At 44.7% G+C, this 18,562-nt stretch overlaps 1 protein-coding gene across 3 annotated transcripts in view; it reads left to right on the top strand.

Moving 5' to 3' along the window:
• The window catches only part of LOC104338506 (vascular endothelial growth factor receptor kdr-like), a 142,222-nt gene that overhangs the window by 50,665 nt on the left and 72,995 nt on the right, over positions 1 to 18,562 (top strand). For all 3 annotated transcript variants that reach the window (XM_075435195.1, XM_075435196.1, XM_075435194.1), the window contains exons 4-9: positions 4,818 to 4,945; positions 10,616 to 10,775; positions 12,226 to 12,362; positions 13,860 to 14,019; positions 14,615 to 14,732; positions 16,533 to 16,708. In XM_075435195.1, coding sequence (XP_075291310.1) covers positions 4,818 to 4,945; positions 10,616 to 10,775; positions 12,226 to 12,362; positions 13,860 to 14,019; positions 14,615 to 14,732; positions 16,533 to 16,708 — 879 coding nt within the window. The remainder of the gene's footprint in view (positions 1 to 4,817; positions 4,946 to 10,615; positions 10,776 to 12,225; positions 12,363 to 13,859; positions 14,020 to 14,614; positions 14,733 to 16,532; positions 16,709 to 18,562) is intronic.

Here is an 18,562-nt window from a genome sequence, read left to right as displayed (position 1 = left end):
ATTTTTTCTTTTGCACGGAGTTTCACAGTTAGAGAGGAAAAAAAGCCTCCCTGGCCGCACTGGGTTATTTAGCGAGTGCTTGACCTGCACCTCCAACTGCCTTTTCCTTTCGTTCCAGGGTCACTTCCCACTGATGGCCAAAGTGTAGCCCTAAACTCACCTGTAAGCTCAGATGTTGAAACTGTAGTAGTTTAGCCCTGGTAGTAGCTGCCATGTTAGCATCTTCACTTTGGGAGCTGCGCTACTAACTCACACGGGTATCCCGCCCTGTGCAAGAGCTCCAATATTGCAGGCTGAAATGGGGAGGAAAGGAGGCTGTTGGTAGACAGAGAAATCGCTTTAGGCTAAGGCTATAAACTGGATAAAGCGCTGAGATAACACAAATTACGGCCATCTGCTTACTGCACAGGGCTCTAGGAAACCTCACTTACTGTAGGAGAGAGACCCTTACAACAGAAAAACTTTTTTCTCTTTTTTTCCAAACAGAGTGAGAATAAAGCCCATGAGACCTGCCATCTCCCAGGCGTTAACAATCAGTCGCCGTCCAAGCCATCCTCTCCTGTCCCAACCCAATCCAGAAACTGCCTTTTGCTGTTGTTAATTGCACGGTGACTTTAAAACACTCTCTAGATGTCAAATACTACTGGTAGAAGGGTAGATTTATGTATTTTGGCTTCCAGTTCAGATTGTAGCTTATGATCTGGGTTAGTGTAATTCTAGCTACTGGCTAGACATATGGCAATTCAGGTGCAGGCTGCTATTGAAAATCAATTAGGAATGAGACACCGCTTCTGTTCTATATACTGTAAATTCATGCTTCCCATTTAGGTGTTCTTCAGTAGTGTAGAACCCCCATGATGAGTATCTGTCCTATCTGCAACTGAAAAAAGTGGATTATTTTTTTTCTGAAAATTTGGGAGAGTCAGTCTTGGAGGTAGGGAGAGATGATGGAGGACAGTAGGATTAAATAACTATTTTTTCTCCCTGAACAGGAAATATTTTTGAGAAATTTTATTCTGTTTGACTAATATTTCAATCATTGCATAATTCAGTATTTTCTGACATTTTAGGATTATTTAACTTTTGCTTAACTGCCTCCTTTTGATTTATGTCACTTTTTAAACAAACAGTGCTATTCTGAAATTCCCTCTAAAAATACCAGCACAAATATTTTTAAATACAGCATTCCCATCTTTTCAGTCAAAGAAAGCAATTAGTCAAAATTCAATCCAGATTTGTGAATAGTTTGGTATCAAGAAGCTCCTTTTTTCACAGCAAGTTTCCTCTTGGAAAATATATATTCTCGTCCTGTCCCCTGTCAGGTGGCACATTAGTTGTTCTCTCTTTTTCCCCAGAGGACTAGAAATAGATATGAATACACTTCGCTTGGCACTTCTTTGCACTCCCTGTGTTTGTTGCAAATATGCAAGAATCTACTTTTTTCTATAACAAATAACCCAAGGATCTTCTTTTAATAATCCAGGGTCGTCTTTTAAGTAGAAAGGCCTTTCACCATTTGCACAAGCTTTAAAATTGGCTATAAAAATATCATCACATTTGATACCTCCAGTGATGGTTTAGCTGGAGAGCCAGACTGCAGAGGTATTAAGCGGCACTAACGCTCAGGGACAAACACTAAACACATTTGATGTGACTCAACAGAAGAATTTAGCAGACCTGTTTGCGAAAGTGCATAAGACAATGGATTGAGTATGAATATTTCCCATTAGTTTCAGAGATTGGAATAAGCTACAAAGTTGTGGTCTGGAGATCAGGTTTCTCAGCTCTAGGCTTGATTAGTATCAGCGCCTGCCTAACCAGAAAGTTCCGATGTGTATCTGAAACTTCCTAAAGGTGGGGAGATTACAGGTCTAATTTTTAAATTCTAATTAATCTCACTCACATAATGTTTCTTGCAATGCCCTTACTCCAAAGTACATGCTTTTTCATAGACCAATCCAGTCAGAATAAATCAATGGTGTGGAATCAAAGCTGACAGGAAAAGACATTACTAGAAATGATAGACATCATCCACATTTCTGGTCTGTATCTTCTCTTTTAGTGCCTTGTGTTCAGTGCTACCGATCAGCTCCTTGTCACAGCTCCCCACATTAATCACACATCTCTTCTACTTGCACAACGACCCAAGCACCTTTTGTAAAACATCATCATAGCACACGTGACCTTTCTGACACACACGAGGAGCTCCAGCCGACATTTGCTCTCATCGTGATGAAGCACGCGGTATATTTTGTCCACTAAGAATCTTATTTCCAGTTCTCAGAGCTCAAATTAAGCTGTCAAAAATACAAAAGGCAACAGTCCCACTCTCCTGTCTCAGTCCCTGCCTTTCACCCTTCACGTTTTTGTGAGTGAAACCGGTTTGGGTTGTGGAGTGAAGGAACTTCAGCTCTGCACCAAGCTCAGTCTTTGAAGACTAATTCCAAGTGACAGCACTTACATATTTCCATGACATTCCTTAAGCAAAGACTGTTGTCGTTAGCCAGGAAATGAACACTGATACCCCCAAATGAATGACCTGTTCCCAGATGAGTTACCAGTCGTGGAGAAATAAAGGACAAAGCGAATGAGATAAACCAACTCTATTTTCCTTGGTCAGTGGAAAAGCAAAGCCAAATCCATGTTCAAACTGTTCTGCAGGTCACCAGTAAGCACAGGTACATCACTTAGATGTAGAACACTTGTTAGCCAGAAAAGCGCAACATAAAGAAGCACTTCACCTACTGTTTAATCACAGATCCTCCAGCATGGAATACACAGCTCCCTGCTAGGGTCCAAAGGGCGGACATTTGTTTTAAACTGAAAAATGGATCCCCACTGATTAGAAGCACAAGACTGTTTGTCAGGGATGGAGTACTGGGAAAGGAGAAATTCTGGAGGGTTTCACAATTTTAGACTCTTCGTTGAGAGTAGCCAAAATGGCCAACACCTAAAAGGGATACTTGGAATTTTTAAAACTCCATGTTAGGATTTTTTCCCTCACTACCTAAAAAGGTCAGAGAAATATTTTGCCATCTTTTCATGGAGATTTTAGAACATTCTCCATTTTGCCAACAGAGGAAGAAGGGGGAGCAGCCTGATACAGTAATGCAAGGATTAATGGATGAATAGATAGCATTACTCCAACACGCCTCAACTGGGGCTTTCTTCAACACAGACCAGCTGCCACAACACCTTTAGATGTAAAATGAGAGCATGCACTTAGGTGAGAGGATCAGGGCCAGCTGGCCTGACACAATGGTGCTAAACCAAGACGATCACACCATCATCGTGATTTGGTAGTGCATGGACTTTTTCATGTGTTCGCACAGAGACGTGCCCTTCTGGGCAATTTCTGGATGAACAGTGGGGCTAGATCCACCAAGATATAAGTAATTGATTTTTTTTTCTCTATAAAAAATCCCTTAATACGACATCAGGAATGAGAGAGGAAACATGACACGATGACACAAGGGTAGTTCAGGAAGTACATTAATGACCTCCATCAAGAAGGACACTTTTCCTCATTACACAACATCGGAGAACCGGTCGCCTACACGATAGGTGTTTCCCTTTTGCAAAGCCCTAAAGTGTTCAGCCGTTGCTGCAGGCCTCCTGCCAAACCAGAGCGATGGATGTGTAAGCCCCGGCCGACTTCATTCATTACCAATTTAGCCCATCTGGGAGTAGTTAAACATCCTTTTGAAAACTGATTTTAATTTCCTCATAGCACATCCTTTTTAAAGTACTGTCAGAATACTTTAGAGCACATTTTTGCAAGCTAGATTGTTTGCAAATCTTTCATGTCAGCTATTTCCCATGCTTTAGGTGAAGCCATTTCCAAAATACAATCAAGTGTGTGGAGGCAGGTCCCAAGCCAGGGATAAGCAGGTTGAGGTTATTGTACAGGGTGCACGTCCTTTCCTGTCAACAGCAGAATCCAAACCAAATGTGTGTTGTGAGGTTGGTATTGCATTAAATGAATGGTATTTGAAATTTTATACCATAAGAATACAAAGTCAAAGAATGCTTTTTAGAAAATCTCGAAGGTTTTAGGATTTCACAAACATTATTTTAATTCTCTGATGACCATCACTGTATTCATACAATGAAAAATCAGTGGATGAGACTCAGAAGCTTTATCAACTTCAGCTACCTCAGATTTTTATTTATTTCTATTGTATATGTATATCCAGTCATTTATTGTGGCAGATCTGTAGAAAATCCCGCAGTTCCCCAGGAGTGTGACCAAGTTACTTCACTGTTGGGTTAAAGAGATTATTCTTGCCCAGCTTTGAACATCATGGGTCTACATTCGCTTTTTGCACGCCTTCTGCAGTATTCTAGAGAGTCTCATTTACAGAAATGAGCTTTTTTCTTTCAGTAGATTTACCTTAACTGCTGTAAACCTATTGTAACACTTCACTGCTGTGGAATTCAGGAGTGCTGCGGTATAATATCACCTATGAAAGAAATTCAGAGCACTGGGGAAAGAACTAACTCCAGTGCCATGAAGACCTGTGGAGCTGATTTATTAACTTCCTTTTTACAGATAGAGAACGGCTAAAAAAATGATTTTTTACAAGATTACACTGCAAAGTGGTAAAACAGGGTTAGAAATGGGGTATTCCGATTCTTGGTCTTTGGCTGTAATCCCTAGCTGACACTGGCACTTGCAAACAAGCAAGATGTGACTGGAGGTCGTCACCCGCTGCAGTGAGCCTTCTACGGGCAGTTGGCCGCTCAGATCACAGCTCCAGTCTGGTCATCCATCAGTGAAGGCGCAGTTTTGCAAATCAGTGTTCTTTTCCCCGCAGACTACAGAAATCCATTCGTGGAGATCCACCCGGAACATCCCGAAATAATCTACATTTTAGACGCTAAGAAAACGGTTGTTGTCCCTTGCCGAGTTACCTCGCCAGATATCAAACCTAAGCTTACCCAGGTAAGTGACAGTTTCAGAGAAACTCAATCAATTCAGAGGTCTGGGCTGCCAACACAATGGGTAGAAATACAGAATAAAAAGTATGAAGCTAGGTAAGTTTCAGGAAAAAAAATACTAAAGACACTGAAAACCCAGAAGCACACTCCTGCTCTTGCAGTGTATTACCACTGAACTGTGTACAAGGGTGTTTTAGGGATTAGGCTGAGTTTATCACATATTTTTCTCATCTTGTGGCTTGATGTTCCTCCATAAATTGGTAACGACAGATGGCAAGGCACTATTTTTCTTCAAAATTCTTTGTATAACACCTGGCTGTTAGCTATCCTCATGAAAGCTTATCTCTTTTACACCTTAAACCTCCTTAGAACAGTTGCCCTTTTTTGCTTGATTTCATAAATTTAAACCAGGTTTCAGCCTTGAGAATAAATGGCTACAGCATCCATCCCTTCGGCAGCAGTTACTTCTGAATGTCAAGGTTACAGAATGGTCTGTGGAGGCTGAGGCCATTTCGTGTAATAAAAATGGAAATTTGAGGTCTGGGGCTTCCTCAATCACAGAATCACAGAATCACAGAATCACAGAAATTCACAGAATAGTAGGGGTTGGAAGGGACCTCTGTGGGTCATCTAGTCCAACCCCCCTGCCGAAGCAGGGTCACCTACAGCAGGCCGCACAGGACCCCATCCAGGCGGGTCTTGAATATCTCCAGAGAAGGAGACTCCACAACCTCCCTGGGCAGCCTGTTCCAGTGCTCCGTCACCCTCAGAGGGAAGAAGTTCCTCCTCATGTTCAGACGGAACTTCCTGTGCTTCAGTTTGTGCCCATTGCCCCTTGTCCTGTCACTGGGCACCACTGAAAAGAGCTTGTCCCCATCCTCCTGACACCCACCCTTCAGATATTTGTAGGCATTTATAAGGTCCCCTCGCAGCCTTCTCTTCTTCAGGCTGAACAAGCCCAGTTCCCTCAACCTCTCCTCGTAGGGGAGATGCTCCAGTCCCCTCACCATCCTCGTAGCCCTCCGCTGGACTCTCTCCAGTAGCTCTTCATCTTTCTTGAACTGGGGAGCCCAGAACTGGACACAGTACTCCAGATGAGGCCTCACCAGGGCAGTGTAGAGGGGAAGGAGAACCTCCCTCCTCCTGCTAGCCACACTCTTCTTGATGCACCCCAGGATCCCATTGGCTTTCTTGGCAGCCAGGGCACACTGCTGGCTCATGGTTAACCTGTCGTCCACCAGGACACCCAGGTCCCTCTCCGCAGAGCTGCTCTCCAGCAGGTCCACCCCAAGCCTGTACTGGTGCATGAGGTTGTTCCTCCCCAGGTGCAGGACCCTGCACTTGCCCTTGTTGAACCTCATCAGGTTCCTCTCTGCCCAGCTTTCCAGCCTATCCAGGTCACGCTGAATGGCAGCACAGCCTTCTGGTGTATCTACCACACCTCCCAGTTTGGTGTCGTCAGCAAACTTGCTGAGGGTACATTCTAACTCTTCATCCAGGTCGTTGATGAAGAAGTTAAACAAGACTGGGCCCAGTACTGACCCCTGGGGGACACCACTTGTCACCAGCCTCCAACTAGACTCAGCGCCGCTGATGACAACCCTCTGAGTTCTGCCACTCAGCCAGTTCTCTATCCACTTCACCGACCACTCATCCAGCCCACACTTCCTCAGCTTCCCTAGGAGGATACCATGGGAGACTGTGTCGAAAGCCTTGCTGAAGTCAAGGTAGACAACATCCACGGCTCTCCCTTCGTCTACCGAGCCAGTCATGTCATCGTAGAAAGCTATCAGATTGGTCAGGCATGATTTCCCTTTGGTGAATCCATGCTGACTACTCCTGATAACCTTCTTTTCTTCCACTTGCTTCATGATGGCCTCCAGGATAAGCTGCTCCATCACCTTTCCCGGGATGGAGGTGAGGCTGACCGGCCTGTAGTTCCCTGGGTCCTCCTTCTTGCCCTTTTTGAAGATTGGAGTGACATTGGCCTTTCTCCAGTCCTCGGGCACCTCTCCTGTCCTCCAGGACCTCTCAAAGATGATGGAGAGTGGCTCAGCAATGACATCCGCCAGCTCCCTCAGCACTCAGCTCCCTCAGCACTCGTGGGTGCATTCCATTGGGGCCCATGGATTTGTGGACATCCAGATTGCTTAAGCGATCCCTCACACAGTCCTCCTCAACCAAGGGAAAGTCGTCCTCTTTGTAGGCTGCTTCTTTTACCTCCGGGGCTTGGGATTCCTGAGGGCCAGTCTTAGCACTGAAGACTGAAGCAAAGAAGGAGGTCTCGTCACTCATTTAAATGAGGTCAATGGAGGTCTCGTCACTCATTTAAAGGGCTTTTGAATTGCTCTGTAGAGAAGCTTATCACGGAGTGAGGAACAGAACATAGGTCTCCCGGCCCCAGCGCTGCCTTTTCCCTAATAGGTTATGTGCCTTTCTGTTCCCCTGCTAGGCTGACTGCTTGAGCTCATCATCTGCCTTCGCCCCGTTGCCACAGCCTGTTCTGAAGGGGCCGTGAGAGACGAGGTGGTTCTGCTCAATACGGTGTGATGGGCTGGTGTTGTGCTGGTAGAGGGGTGGGAGGACCTCTGCTCCTCTTAGCTGTTAGATGTCTGCGTTGTTAGAGGTCTCCTTCTCCTGGGAAACAGCACATGAAATCACGGAGGCCCGAGGCAGTGCTCAGGCTCCTCTGAGACCCATGGCAATTTTCCAGCAGACATGCAGAGAGACAGCGCTGGCCTTATTGCTTTAACAGATCTCTATTTTTAAGTTTTGCCAGTAGGGATTAAAAGGGGGGGACTAAGGCTCCTCTCCAGTTATAGCTTATCACTTCAGCCTGGATAAGTGTTATCGCCTTCTCCTCCTTGGCTATAAAAATGAAACATCCCCATCTTATTTCAGCCTATTTCAGCCAAATTCATTGCTGGAGTACTGCTGCTGAGTTCGGCACAGTCACACGAGCCCAAATGTGGCCTTGGAACCTTGACCAAGCAGAGCTCCACATTTATTCCCTTATTTCTAGGCAGCCTTGCTCTCCCTGCTTGCCGGCTAAATCTCCCCTGGTAATTTCTTCAAACACGAAGTCCTTTACCTTGCTGCAAGCTCCTGCTGGAATGAAATCTCCACTGAAATCTCCCTTTTGAATTGCAAAGAAAATTGGCCCCCAAAAGGATTTTTCCCCTCCGGGGGAGAGGAGCCAGACTGCGGGGCAGGGACGCAGCCGCCGATGCCGCTCCCCAGAGGAACCCTGCGAGCTGGGAGCTGCTGGAAGGGATGCGCCTCAGGAGCCGCAGCCCCGGGCTCCGTCAACGGAAAGTCACCGCTGGCTTTGCCCTTTCTGGGAATTTCCTAGCGCCGCGTGGAGCCAAGGTGGCGGCTTCCCGTGCGGAGAGGAAGCGGGGCGGGAGAGGGGTGGAGGTGAGAAGGGGGGAGGAGAGGTGAATAAGGCTATCAGACAAATTTAGAACATCCTCTTCTTCCAAATTTAATCTCCAATAGACAACAAACTTCAAAGGGAGGAAAGCCACTGTGATTTCCTTCAAGCAGCATTGACGCTTTTTGTTTGATTGTTTAAATATATTTTTTTGAATATTTTATGAAGACGTTTGCTATGTCTGTCGTGTCGAAAAGGGCCTCCTGAGTAGGGTTATTTTTTCTCTCTCCTGCCCCTAGCCATCAGGGAGCAGAGCTGCTAAACCATGAAGTTCAGCTTTATCACATTTTATTATTCTTGCAGAAAATTTACTTTTTTCCACCGTAAATTAAGTTCCTTATGTTACCATTATACTTTAAAATCACTGCACTCTCCGGCCTTTAAATATGTATGGAGAAAGGCACCTCTTGCTAATACCAAACAGACCCCAGCTAACTCTACATATCATCTTTGTTATTAATAAACCCATGCTAAGACACACAGTTCAGACTTTTGATTTTGCTTAACATGACTGTAATTCTGGGCAAAAAAAAAGCATTTTCAGTCTTGTCAGATCTGCGTAGTCGCTGACCTGGTTCAGTGTGCATTTGCCACTTACAGCTTTGACCCTCAGGGGTGTTAAAGCATGATTAAGCCTCAGGTCTCAGATCTCGTTCTGTAATTTTCCTGGATTTTCCTAACGGTTCAGAGCAGAGATGCCACAGCTTGATTACTTCACAAGTATTCACATGAAATCCATGTTGCCTGCTACTGGCAGCAGAGAACTTCTGTTCCAAAAGACAGCCACTGCCTCGCCGCGCCTGCTTCCCCGCAGCACCACCACCAGTCCCTGCCCCACCGCCCCAGTCCCTTTCTCTTTGCTCTGGGCTGAATATGTAATAACAAGCGAGCTAAAACAATGCCAGGCTGATCAATTGGGTATTCAGACGAGAGGTACGCGCATCAGCTCGCAAAGCCTGGAGCTGAAATTTCTTCGGAACAGGAGTATTATTTCAATTGAATCCTATTTACACTGCACTGCCATACAAGGCTACTGTTTGTTTGGAGACAGAAAAATAAATTGCATGCTGCATAACAACAAGAATAAGAGCAAAACTATCACACCATTGGGGAAATTCTCACTTACAGTCCCTAGTGCAGCTCTTCCCTTGGTTAGCTCCAGAAGCTAAACCAAGGTAGCTCTCCAAAGAAGAACATTAACTTGCTGGTATATGATAAGCAGGAGGGAGAAGCACCATTTTCTCTATTTTCATTTCTACATTATAATCCAGGATTTTCAAAATGATTGGAAAGTAAATTGCATTTGCTCTAGCAAATAGATGATTTCCCTGTGTGTTAATAATAATAGTAAGCTAATTATTCCCACCAACAAAAGCTAACCTGCTTGACACTGGTGCTGCCCAAGGGTATACAGAGGGTTCATGCTGATTCAATGAATTTTTGCTCTAGCTTATTTTCCACGTTTACCTTCCATATCCTCACTTCTTCCTCGTAAGCAGAACTTCTAGATACTGTTTTCCAAGAAGCTCAGCACAAGTGTTTATGAATTTAGGAAAAAATATGTCTATGTTACTAGGTCCCCTTATTTCTGCCATCCTATGATTTACCATCTTAAGTCACCCACGCTGCTTCAGTGCCGAGTGGCAATCAACAGGCTGCTTCGAAAGTGCCTCATCCCCTCCTGCGACACACAGCGAGTCTGGTGACCAGCCACAGACCACAGCTTACAGATGACTGCCATCAGCTGCCTTAGTGAAACAAATAATTCTGATTTTTGGGGGTCTAACATCACACATATTTTTAAAGTACTGTGAGATCCCAGGAAAACGTGTGGTAGCTACATGTAGCATTAGAGGAGGCAAATGTTGTTCTTAAACACTTCCAAAAAGATTACCCTACAAAACTGGTGCAAGATAGGCATAATTATTTCCAGTAAAGAGATGAGGGGAATAGGACCTACAATGGGTAGCATGGTATCTTGCCTCAGATCTGAAACGACTGGGGCTACTGAATGGAAAGTCCCAGTTATGACGTCCAAGTTTTGGATTTCAAAGACAGTCACACCTCAGGGAGGGCTTTTCTATTTGTACATGTTGATGTTGCTTAAGATATGTGTGGAATGAGACCACCAATCACTCTGAAAAGCCAAATATCTGCCCTGCCTGTAAAGCAGAGCAGCCTTGGCTGGTTGCCGCTGAGCGGAATGTCTCACAAGCCTTCTGTCTCTCTGTCCTCTTTCAGTATCCTCACTCCGTAGAGATGAACTTCAAGAGGATGGTGTGGGACCCAAGAAGGGGGTTTATCATCCCCTCTCATTCTTTCATTTACTCTGGAGTACTCGCATGCACTGCAAACGTCAACGGAAGCGTGTTCACCTCCTACTACCTAGCACAGAGGCTGGGTGAGTGACTACCGTGCGCCAAGGAATGACCACAATGTTTCTATTTCACCGCTGAGCCCCCGGGGTATTATTTCTTGGTTAGCCTCAATTACATGTGATATCTCTAACTGGTATGTATCTGTAGCAAGTCCAAGCTGAAATGCTAAAAGCAAACTCATTCTTCCCCTTTTTTTCCTATTCAGTAGAACTCAGACTGAACCCACTCCTGGTTTTGAAAAATGACCAAGTGCTGAGGTGGTACAAAACGGGAGTATTTTCTTCAAACCCCACCAAGGCTTTGTTTGCTTGCATTGAGCTGTATTTACATGAAAACAACTGCTGGTTTGGGAGAAACCAAACAGTGGCTTTCTTACTGCATCTGGTCGTTAAACACACAAGATCATGGTATAAAAATCTCATTAAACTGCTGATTAAAATATTTGCTTTTTTATATGCTTTCTCTTGGTGATTTCCTGTACCCTCCCCCTTGTACTTACAGCTGAGCTTCAGCTCAGAATTAAAATCTAAATTTCAAGCAACTAAACATTAAATTTTTGAGTGCTAGGGATTTACATGAAGCCAATTAGAATTTATTTTGCCTTTGTTTTCAATTTTTTTTGTTCTCTCCTCATATATTATATTTTTGACAGAGGAGAGTTTATGGTGATTTCATTCCCACTAGATCATGGCATCCTTCTATACCATTAGCACTCAGCTTCAAACAACAGGCTGCTAAATTTCTATGACAGCCAAGTAAGTGTTCTGTAAATCTCTCTCCCTCTCTTTTTCTTCATGGTTGGGGTAATTATTTTTTACTAGAATCATGAATGCAAAGCTAAAAACCCATTAGGTCATCCCTCTGTAGCCCGAAAAGACACGGGCAACACCTTGCTCTGTAGTGCGTTACTGCACAGGGGTCAGACGTGTGTTTGGTGGGGGGCACCACAGAGATGACGCAGGTGTATATCGGAGCCGATCTATTTAGGGCATCAATAAGTAGAGAAGGCCAAGATTTGGGGATCCCATTCAGAAAGGAATGGTAGCTAGTCATCAGAGGGCAGGAGAAACATGGCTCATGTTTTACAGAAATTACTCCTCTCTCAGATCTGCAGATGCTGAGGACCTCAAAAGGATGAGTGGCTTTTGAAAGTTTGTTCTGAGAATGGCTGTGGAGCCGATGAGTGAGGGTTGGAGCCAAACCCAGCAAATGCCAGAAAGTAATTCAGAAATTACTGTGCCCACATGCTCAGTTAGTTTGATCAGCTGACGTTCAGGCATTTATACAACTGACCTAATGTTCCCATTGTGGGGGCATTTCCAACACTTTCCGTAGAAATGACGGAAGAAGGTGAGGTGTTTTGGAAACTGAAAGAAGCGGATGTCGGAGAGGCGATCAGAGCGCGGATTCCATCTGAAATGTGATTAATGCAGGGAGTGCTGCATGGTTATACCTCCGCTTTTTTCATTTCAGAGGGCAGAGCGCAGAACTTGTCTCTGAAAGCAACTCCCAAAAAACTGCTGGTTGGAGAAACTCTCTATTTGGAATGCAGAGCAGAAACCTTCATCAACGGGCGCATTGAGCTCATATGGACATGTCCTAACGGGAGAGTGAGTTCATGAGAATTCTATATTCTGCTTTCACGTAGTCTCCCCCTACTCAAAAGAAAGATCTGTTCACAGAGCTGAGTAAACCCTATCTTCTACTTATCCTGACATATAGCCATCCATTTGCAAGCCTACAATTGATTGTATTTTTATTTGGGGTGAATCTTGAACTTCTCTGACCATCTTGAAGCTGCATGTTAAACTGCAAATCTCAGGTGAAACATACACTTGCAAGAAAAGCCAAGGCTGCACGTTCCTTGTCGGGAAGAATAGCTATCTCATTTCTTCTGCCTGTTTGCTGATCCCGGCTCACAGTGGCAAAGTCTCAAAGGCAGCCATGAAGGCTGCAAGTTGTCAATCTGCTCGTTCAACTCAGCACTTACTAAGTAGGAAAAAGTGAAGCAAAATCCAATTTTATCTGCTGAAATCTCCACCAAAGAATGAAATTTAAATTCTGAGTGTAAGTTCTTGAGCTTTCTGCAGAATGCAATACAAAAATGCCAGATTTGAAGTAGAAACATGTAAGAGACTGAGCACTCGCTTTGATGTACTAAAACATTTCAGTTTTCCTAAGGAAAAACAGAGGGAAAAAGGGGTATTTTCCAGATCAGTTCCTTTATCTGAGATACTACTCATGGTTCTATTTGATGCTCAGAATTAAAATGATTGCATTTTTTTCTTTTTAGTTCAGCACAATATACATCTCAAAGAAGCATCTAAGCCTCTTGGAAAAGTGCAAAATGTGATTCCTAAAATGTGATTATGTTTGACTTCTTTTGTTTACTTAAAGAGTGGATGTTTGATTTTGTTTGACGAAGAAACTACAGAAAACACAACATAGAATTTATAGAAGTGCAAGCAATATGGTGTTACTGAATTCTGTTTCTTGAAGTCCATATGATAGAAGAGAGTTGTTGTTCTACGAACTCTCCTTAGATTTCTAACATTATAAATGCAAAATTTCTCAGCCAAACGTCTGGGATCAAAAATCCTATCAGAAGCAATAATGCTTTCCACAATTCTACAGGAATTTGCATTGGCACTTGACTGTCATAAAATATTATATTTCTATCATAATATATTTCTTTTAGAAAGCAGCTTTTAAGACAGAAAAATACTGACTGTGGCCAAAAAACCCCAAAACAAAACCCAAAAACCCAAAGCACAACTCTGACCCTGCAGATGGCAACGGCACTGTGAGCTGAGATCCCTGGGTCTGGTCCTGGAAGAGCGCTGGTCTGTGATGCATCCCCCCCCGTATTTACCTGCCTGCCCAGAGCTCAGCAGAGGAGTTCCACTCTGCTTCTCTCTCATTAGACTTGATAATGAAACCTCACACAAGAGCTCTTCCTGCTGATTTGTCTTTTATTTATTTCAGTGGTGGGGAGATATGATAATATTGAGATGAATCACTGCTTTGCTTTACTGGCAGACTTTGAAAGGATTAACAAAATAATCCAGTTTCTGCTGCTTTTTGACCCCCTTTTTTCTGCCTTGCAGCACCCTTATCCTAGAAGGACAATGGACCAGAGTGGCGTTGTGTATAAAGTTGGCAGCAGCCTGACAATTGAAAATGTCACCATGCAAGACGGAGGCCTGTACGTATGCAAAACATTCAACGTGACGAGGCTGGAGGCCAACGTCACCATCACAGTGTATGGTAAGTTCTGCAGCTAAACCAGAACACCCAAGAGCCAAGGTTGTCAAGCTCAAAGGATAATGCCACATTATTAAATCTGTTGATATACAAATGGCATTAGGAAGAATGCCAACTAGTTAAAACAACCTTTAATCATCTATAATCTCTAATCAATCTATGAGAGAGTCAGCACCCAGCACTATGTTTTCAAAGCAACTTTAGAGGGCTCAAGATTGAGACACGTCTGAGGATCTGGATTAACTGTTCTGAAAAAGCTGTCCCCACCTGTGGTTGCTGATGCCCTGGAAAATCTGGCCTGCTGGCAGGCACATGGACAAGAGCTACCTCAAGCTTTTTTACACGCTGCTCCAGGGGCCATGCAGATGCCTATTGTCTGCTTTAAACATAAAGTCCTTCACTTGCAGATAGACCTTCCTGGCTGTGGCTGAGCTTTGCAGGGGAACTGCAGTAACAGCTCACCATTCTGTTTGGTTGTCTGCAGCTTCTGCAGATCTGCATTGCGAAAAATCTAGGGTAGACGTGACATAACTCGAAGATGCGAGCACCATGCTGGGGCAGATCTGCCATTACTTGTCCTGTTCATTTCTCTTTCCAGACAAACCTTTCATTACCGTTTCGCATAAGAAAGGGCCTTACTACGAGATTACATCAGGACACAAGTCACTGAAACTAGCTGCAAAGGTGGACGCCTTTCCTCGCCCAAGTGTCACCTGGTGAGTACCACCATCTTGAGCAAAATCAGGAAGGCGCGACCTTCTTTTGGGCTCCTGTTTCCACTGTTCTTTACCACAGAGATAAAAGGTGAGAGCTGGGACTGCTCATAGCTATGGTCTCGCAGTTCAGCTAAGGAGATGGGACTCCTTTCCATGCTGACATATGCTCTGTGAAGCTGAGCAAGCCATACCTCTTCCCCATGCTATTTTTGTCTCCTTGTCATGCAGAAAAGGCCCCTACAGGAAAAATGGGCCTTTCATTTATCCTGGACACAGAACTGTTGGGAAGACTCAAGCAGACAGCAATTGGGGAAGGGCTGCCAGCCTACCACCATTAGTGGTGGTCAGTCTGCAAGGAGGCAGCGCGTAACAGAAAGCTGCAGGACACATTCTCAACATGAGAAATTGTTTCTCTTCATAACTTTTAAATAATTTTCTCCAAACCCATACTGCCAGCAACATCAGATCCTTGCAGACAATGCAGTGAATCCTCCCGAGCAAGCTAAGGGCTCCACCAGGACTGTAATGGATCAGCTTAACAGGAGGGGCAACATTTCTCTCTTCGCCCTTTCATCCCTTCTCCTCTCTCTTGCTGCTTTCTCTATGCTTCATTCTACCGGGGGTCTTTAACAACCCCATCCAACTCCTTACACATCTTTAGCTGTATGAAACCCCGTAGGACAGCTGGCATGGCTTAGCCTATCCTCGGGTGAGCTGGCACCTGCACAGAGCACTTCTCCTTGGCCGGCTGAGTGCCACACCGGGGGCCCTGGCACTCAGCAAAAGGTACTGGGCAGGGGTGGGTTTGCTGCAGGTTTTTTTAGCAGTGAAACAACATGAAGTTCTCTAATATTCAGTCAGATCAGTGAAATCAGTGCCACCAGGAGATATTTTGAATTGTTGCTGTTATTTAGGAGCTGGAAATGTTTTTGTGAGTTGAAGGGGGGGCTGTCCCCCTTTCCTCTGCCAAGGCTTTGTTCTCGGGGCTCAGCGTGGAGCTGCTGCAGCGGCCTGGGACCACCGGAGCTGCCTTCCCTGCTCCAGCTGTTGATGTTGGAGGTCTCTCCGTACAGTTGTTTAAACGACTGTAAAGGAGGTTTCCAGCATCCTCAGGTCGTAGGACACATGCCCCAGCTTCTCCTTCCACCAAGCCTAAAGCTCTGTGTGTGGCTAAGTCTGGCCTGTTTCATATTCATAACCCAAATCTGCATAGCAGAGTAGCAGTGAAGAGGAGTCTGCTCATGCAGACTCTGCTATCCTACTCTTAGCTAGAGAAGATTCAAGATTGTGGGTTCCTCACTGACCCTCCTATTGCCTGGAAATTCTCCAGGTCACAGACTTCAGCTTTTTCAGAAACAGTAAAGGGTCGTCTATACATATGGAAAGACGTTTCTGCTTCATTACTATCTTGCTTTAAAAATGATGACATAACTTTTGGCTAACCCATGATTTCCTGCACTTGATATTGCACATCCAGCACAATTTGGGGGCATCTGGATGTACATTTCTGATCACAATTGAGCATGCAAGAAGCACTGTTCCTTCAGATCCATTAAAATACCTTTTTGCTGTTGGTTGGATGAAACCACCCCATAGCACTGCAGGTGCCAGTTAGTTTTAGCGTGAAAGGACTAGAAAAGCAATAGAAGTCCAATTCAAGCAGTGATTATAGCTCTGTGTTTCCCTTGCTGTTTCCAAAGGATGACTCTTTACCCACCCTCATTTGCGTAGCAGTTCAGTTTCCTGAGTGCTAACGTGCATGCATGCACATGATGAGCCTTGATGGGACTTTCCAAACAGGTACAAAGATGGCAAACTGATCAAGGATAACCACACTTGCTATGAGCCAGATCCAATGAAGTACAGACTGGGCATAAGAGATGTGAGACCGAAGCACGCTGGAAACTACACCATCGTCTTGAGCAATGCAAAATATGGCCTGTATAAGAACCTCACCATGCAGCTGGTAGTGACAGGTAAGGACTTGATGTTTATAGTGACTTCAGCTGGATTCTTTCTCATTTTTTGTGTGATCCTACTTTACCAGCCAGCAGGAATGAGTGACATTTCCCCATGTTTAGCTGATACAGCACTGTGCATAGATTAGCACCTTACTCAGGAACCACTGAAGATCCATCTCATTTCACCACAAGTTAAATCGAAGCAACAAAATGGAGAGCTAGTATGAGGAGTTAGTGTGAAACTAGGTCCCCTAAAGTCACTTTCCACTGAGATACTGCAACTCAGACATAGCCTGCAGCACCTTGGTGTCGGGCCAGCGTCTCCGCAGAGGGAAGCAGAAATGGCTTGAAGGTGAACAAACTTAACGGGACTTAAATTTTAACAGGAGTTTGGGATAATACCTAGTAGTCAGGTCTTAAGCTAAGGGCACAGTTTTCCAAGAGAAGTGGTGGAAGATTTATCCCTTGAGATTAAAAACTAGCTTGGGCAAAGCACTGGAGAACATATGCTGGGACAGGAAAAGTCCCAATAGGGCTGATGGAAGGAACTAGATAAGCTACCGTGTCTTTCATGTCTCTCCATCATCCTGCTACTGAAATACTTTCTAAGTCTGTATTTTATGTTTTGTCATTTATCTGCTGGCAGCACGTGAGAGACAGGTTCATTTTGACGGGGATCTGGAAAAAACTAAAGCAAACTGTGGTGCGCACTGAAGCAGGTTCACTTGACATTGAGGAAAAATAGATATTGGAATCACATTTATTTCTCTCCCTTGCTGGGATAATGGAAGACAGAGCCACATTGTCTCTTTGCACGTCCACTGCCTCTATTAATCCACTGAATTTGGCAACAGAGATTGAATCATGAGGCCAAGCAGGAGTTCAGCAAAAGTTAGCTCTGCTCCCCTTTGTATTTCCCGAGGTTCGCTCAGGCAGTGAGATAAAGTTATTGAGATAGGTTTGCTTTCTTTTCTGTGGTGAATTCTTTTTTCCTTATCCTCTTACACCTAAAAATATTCTCAGTTGTCCTGTTATATATACTTATGTACTGTTGCACTATGTAACTTCCATCAAGAGGAGTGTGGTCAGCAGGTCGAGGGAGGTTCTCCTTCCCCTCTACTCTGCCCTAGTGAGGCCTCATCTGGAGTACTCTGTCCAGTTCTGGGCTCCCTAATTCAAGAAAGATGAAGAGCTACTGGAGAGAGTCAACTGGAGGGCTACAAGGATGGTGAGGGGACTGGAGCATCTCTTCTACGAGGAGAGGCTGAGGGAGCTGGGCTTGTTCAGCTTGAAGAAGAGAAGGCTGAGAGGGGACCTTAGAAATGCTTGTAAATATCTGAAGGGTGGGTGTCAAGAGGATGGGGCCAAGCTCTTTTCAGTGGTGTCCAGCGACAGGACAAGGGGCAATGGGCACAAACTGAAGCACAGGAAGTTCCAGCTGAACATGAGGAAGAATTTCTTCCCTCTGAGGCTGACGGAGCCCTGGCCCAGGCTGCCCAGGGAGGCTGTGGAGTCTCCTTCTCTGGAGATATTCCAGACCCGCCTGGACAAGGTCCTCTGCAGCCTGCTCTGGGTGACCCTGCTTGGGCAGGAGGGTTGGACTGGGTGACCCACAGAGGTCCCTTCCAACCCCTACCATTCTGTGATTCTGTGATTCCAGCATTTGTGTTTTTCTTATTTCACCTTTCAATGCCTAACAAATGGAGAACTTGTCACTTAGGCACATTTGGCTTACTAAAAATGCTAGATAAGATACGGTAGCGTAAACCACCTTAAACATTACATAAACTAACGTGTGATTTAGGAGTGGAGTGAGCCAAGAACATGCCTATGGCCAGGTACAGCAGCTCAGCTGCTGAGCAGGAACGT

This window comes from Opisthocomus hoazin, chromosome 14 (assembly GCF_030867145.1).
Source record: "Opisthocomus hoazin isolate bOpiHoa1 chromosome 14, bOpiHoa1.hap1, whole genome shotgun sequence".
Taxonomy (NCBI): domain Eukaryota; kingdom Metazoa; phylum Chordata; class Aves; order Opisthocomiformes; family Opisthocomidae; genus Opisthocomus; species Opisthocomus hoazin.
Note: the sequence above shows the minus strand (reverse complement) of the source record. Positions and strands in the feature narration are given on the sequence as shown.